Below are 4,617 nucleotides of genomic sequence, written 5' to 3'. Positions count from 1 at the left end.
GGGGGGGGGGGTAGGCCAAATACATTCACACTGTTGGGGCAAGGTTATCCAGAGATAGTAATTGTCGCTAATGCATGTTGAGGGAAATTAGTTTTCTCTTGTACAGAGGATGTTTGCATTGTCAGAACATTAGCTGAAATTATACAGACACTTGAAATATTAATATCAGCTGTTGTCACCTCTGATTCCTTTTTTTGCAGCTGGCATACTGCGTGGTTCAATTTCTGGAGAAGGACAGCACTCTTACTGAGCCAGTATGAAGATTAGAGCTGCACTGCTATTTTTCCTTAAGCTGTATATGTTGTTTATTTCTCCATTATCCCCAACCCTCCCCATGCTGTACATAGATACTGTGCTGGTTGTGTATACCCAGCTTCCCAAAACTATACGTGTACACCTTACTGTTAAAATACTCCTCATACTAAGTTAGTACAATTTGCTGTGTGTACTGCCCACCTTTCCTATATGTGCACTTTGCACCCTCCCTGTACAGTGCTGTGTGTACTTCTTACCATTCGCAAACTGTACCTCTACCTGGTGCTATGTGTACTCCCCATAGTGTATCTGTACACTGTGATGTGTGAATTTCCTAGCTTTCCCAAGCTTTACATATATATGGTGATGAGTGTATTCCCCCACCATCTATTTACACTGTACACTATTCTGTGTGTACACAGCACCCTCCTCTTACTTTGCCCTGGACTGAATGTATAATCAACAGTATCCCCATATTACCCAGATTGTACCCAGCTTCCCCATTCTGTTCCCCACCACCTCATACTGTTCTTAAACAGTGTTTTGTGTGTACTCCCAACCCTTCCCTGTGCCTGTGAACTACTGTATGTGTACGCCTCTGTTTCCCCATGCTGTGCCTCTAAACTGTACTTTGGTTGTACTCCCTAGATTCCTCATATAGTACCTTTACATGTGTTGTATGCTGCCCACCTTCCCTATACTGTGCTTGTACACTGTGCCCTGTGTGTACAGTATAGAACAGGGAGGATGTGGAGTGCACACGGCACAGTGTACAATTACATGTATATAGGGAGTATAGAAGGTACACGCACAACACAGTGTACAACATAGTACGGGGAGGGTGTAAAGCTCTCTGTGTATGTACTCCCTATCCTCCCCACACTTTGCTCTACAGTGTCCTGCCTATCTTCCCCGTGCTGTTTTTGTGTACTACACTATGCTGTTCATCTACTCCCACTGTACACTGTTCTGTGTATAGATTGTGTTGTAGACTGTGCTGTTTTTGTACTCCTCACTTTCCCCTCATAAATGCTTTAAACTGTGCTGTCTGTGAACTTCCCAATCTTCCATGCCTGTTTTACAAAAAATTTACAAAACTTTCATTGTTCTTTCTTTGTGTATAGGTGATCAGTGGCCTTCTGCGATTCTGGCCTCGCACACATAGTCCAAAGGAGGTCATGTTTCTTAATGAGCTAGAGGAGATCCTGGATGTCATTGAACCAGCAGAGTTTAGTAAAGTCATGGAGCCCCTTTTTAGACAGATTGCTCAGTGTGTGTCTAGCCCACACTTCCAGGTAAGCAGGCACAACTCTCCTACAATCTGTCACTGTGCCTTCTTTTTCCCCTGCTTCTGTGTTCTTCCTCTAATATTCTTACTAATTTTGGGCTACAGAGGCATCTGTCCTTCAGTGACCCCCTCCCCCCAGTCTCCTATATCATGGTAAATTGGTACAGAAAATATTTTCTCACCCCAGTGACCCCTACCTCCTAGGCTATGTACTCACGTGGAATGGTTCTCTTCCGATAATCGGCCCAGGGCGGATATGGGACAAGAATCTGGTGTGTATACAGCGCTCATCATCCATCAGCCAAATGACCGTCTTGGCGGATCCACGGAGGATAAACGACGAACGATCGTAATTCAAGTTAAGGGGGCGAAAGCGCAGCAGGTGCTGCTCCATTGCTCTTCCCCTCCCCTCTCCATACAGCAGAACGGTGCTGTATGTACATCACTCGTTTATGCATTGTGCAGTCCTTAGTCACTGGAAAGGATCGTGAAAGATCCTGTCCAACAACAATTATTGCACATGTTTGCAGCCTTACTCTCCTTTTACCATAGACATATTACAGAGGAGTCTGTTCTCACCTCATTGGCCCCTCCACCATCCATCCCCTCCACTATCCTCAATTACCATTACCTCTCCATTACAAATGAGGCTGACCTTACTCTAGCGATCCCCTCGCCACTCTCCTATATTGCTGTAGACTATTTACAGAGTAGGATGACTTTACTCAAAAGATCCTTCCTCCCACTCTTCTTCCCTTTTACAATAGATCTGAGTTGTCTAACAAATCCTAGGGCCACATCCTGGTCCCCCGAGCCTTCTGACTTGCAGAGCCTTCTGACTTGCAGCAGACCTGCACCTGATACACTGCTTCTGGTCCCTTCTGTACTGTATCTGGAATGGTTCTGCCCTAATATAGATATAATCAGAGGAAAAGGAACTGAAGCCATCCATGGCAAGTGAGGGTTATGTGTTAGTGAGGGTGTGTACTGTATGTAATGAATTGTGTCATGTATATAGGTGTATGTTAAAATGTCTCATAGGAGTCACTTGCTATGGATGCTATTCTGTAACTATAGTCCTGACCCCTGATTTCTATGCACTGGTCTGTTACTTTTATGTTCAATATACTATTTTTTGTGGTCAAAAGTGTCGGGCATATACATCAGGTAGGCTATTGTTCATATTAACAAATCCTCTCCCACTCCGAGATACAACTTGGCCAATTTCCTTTTTTTGCTCACCCTTGTGATTATTCCCTGTGCTCTCCTCTGTTACCATAGACTGATCACAGAGGAGGCTGTCTTCAATTCGTTAAAACCTCCATGTATGTTCTGTTGCCTCTTGTGATTGCTTTTCCAGATGATTTAGTGATTGTTGGGCGTAATACTTCCAGCACATAATACACACTTTGTGCTTGGCAGGTAGCAGAGCGGGCACTGTACTACTGGAACAATGAATACATCCTCAGCCTCATGAGTGATAATGCTGCCCAGATTCTACCCATAATGTTCCCATCGCTTTACCGCAACTCAAAAAATCACTGGAACAAGTAAGTATTTATGCCTGGCTAAGAGGAAATCTACCATATAACTTGGGGGAGTGGGGGCAGAGGGGTAGGTTATAGTTAATCTTAGACGAGACAAGGATCGATGTAACTGATGTACAATAGTAGGAAGGAGAGTCCCTACAGATGATTCTGGAGCTCTTTTCTTTGTTTCGCATTAAATAGGACCTTTACCTAAATGTTGCTATAAAAAAAGTCTTACAATAAAAAGTGCCACATGACTTCTAATCCATTTCTGCTACAATAGGGAGAAGTGTATTCTAAATTTGTGTTTTCCTTGTTGGAAATTAGTATCCATGATTCCTGTGTGTATGCTCATTAGTGTGGGAGAGTGAAGACTGCTCTGTCACTATCTACATGTCATAGAATGCTGTGCACAACTCCCAACAGGCATTGCACCAGTGCCATGTTGAGGGCCATGTTGAGGGCTATGTAGAGTTTCTTCTTATTTAGCGCTCACACTGTAAAGCTGTCATGTGTAAAAAAAAAAAAAAAAAAAAATGTGTACTGTCTAATTGTTTAATGTGTTGAATAATAAATTTGGGGTAATTTAGACAAATATACAGGGCATTATTCAGGCAAATTTAACCACATTTGGATCCCAAGGTACTGTAAATACTTTAAAGGAAACTGATCCAAATATAAACTGGGTACTTTAACCTGAGAATACAGGTAACCTACTTTGATTTGAGTGTCAACCTATATAAAATTTAATAAACAGTTTGAAACTGTAATAAATAAAAATAATGTAAATATATACACCTATTGTGACATCTACCAACGTGTAAGGATTGTGAAAGGTAAAGTACTATACAATGTGTATGTATTTTAAAACATCCTACCTGCAGAACTCTGTGCAGGGCTAACTTTTCTGTGATATTTATTACAGGACTATACATGGACTGATTTATAACGCTTTGAAGTTATTCATGGAGATGAATCAAAAGTTGTTTGATGACTGCACACAGCAATACAAAGCAGAGAAGCAGAGGTCTGTGTATGTGGGGAAAGACTGTGTATCATCTTGTAGTCTTTAAAGAGGGAAGGAGGTCAGCACACTTTTGTATACGATGGGGGAGGGAGGGAAGTGATTGGGACCATTTTTTTAAATATTGGGGAGGGGGAAAGGCAGTAAAATCTTATAAGGGAAGCTGAAACCTCTGCTTACGTTTGGATTTGAAGGTTTATTAAGAGGAAGTTACAAAGTAAAGAGAACATACAGAGATAAGAGAAAAATCAATGTGCTTCGGGTTTACCATATTCTAGATGGATGCCAAGTAGTACCCCCTAGCTGTAATCCTCTTTACTAAACAATTGTCCCAACAGTTTGTACTAACAACACAACATAACATGGGCTGCACGGTGGCTCAGGGGTTAGCACTCCGGCCTTTGCAGCGCTAGGTCCCAGGTTCGATCCCCAGCCAGGACATTATCTGCATGGAGTTTGCAGGTTCTCCCCGTGTATGCGTGGGTTTCCTCCGGGTACTCCGGTTTCCTCCCACATCCCAA

General features: G+C 42.6%; 1 protein-coding gene across 1 annotated transcript in view; it reads left to right on the top strand.

Moving 5' to 3' along the window:
- Window positions 1-4,617, top strand: part of PPP2R5D (protein phosphatase 2 regulatory subunit B'delta) — a 21,329-nt gene that overhangs the window by 9,853 nt on the left and 6,859 nt on the right. Inside the window, exons 8-11 of the mRNA XM_072410330.1 lie at window positions 201-254; window positions 1,380-1,550; window positions 2,966-3,093; window positions 3,998-4,099. Of these exons, the coding sequence (XP_072266431.1) occupies window positions 201-254; window positions 1,380-1,550; window positions 2,966-3,093; window positions 3,998-4,099 (455 nt within the window). The remainder of the gene's footprint in view (window positions 1-200; window positions 255-1,379; window positions 1,551-2,965; window positions 3,094-3,997; window positions 4,100-4,617) is intronic.

The sequence above is a fragment of the Pyxicephalus adspersus genome, chromosome 4, assembly GCF_032062135.1.
Source record: "Pyxicephalus adspersus chromosome 4, UCB_Pads_2.0, whole genome shotgun sequence".
Taxonomy (NCBI): domain Eukaryota; kingdom Metazoa; phylum Chordata; class Amphibia; order Anura; family Pyxicephalidae; genus Pyxicephalus; species Pyxicephalus adspersus.
The sequence above is the reverse complement of the archived record's forward strand: the minus strand, read 5'-3'. Positions and strand labels throughout refer to the sequence as shown.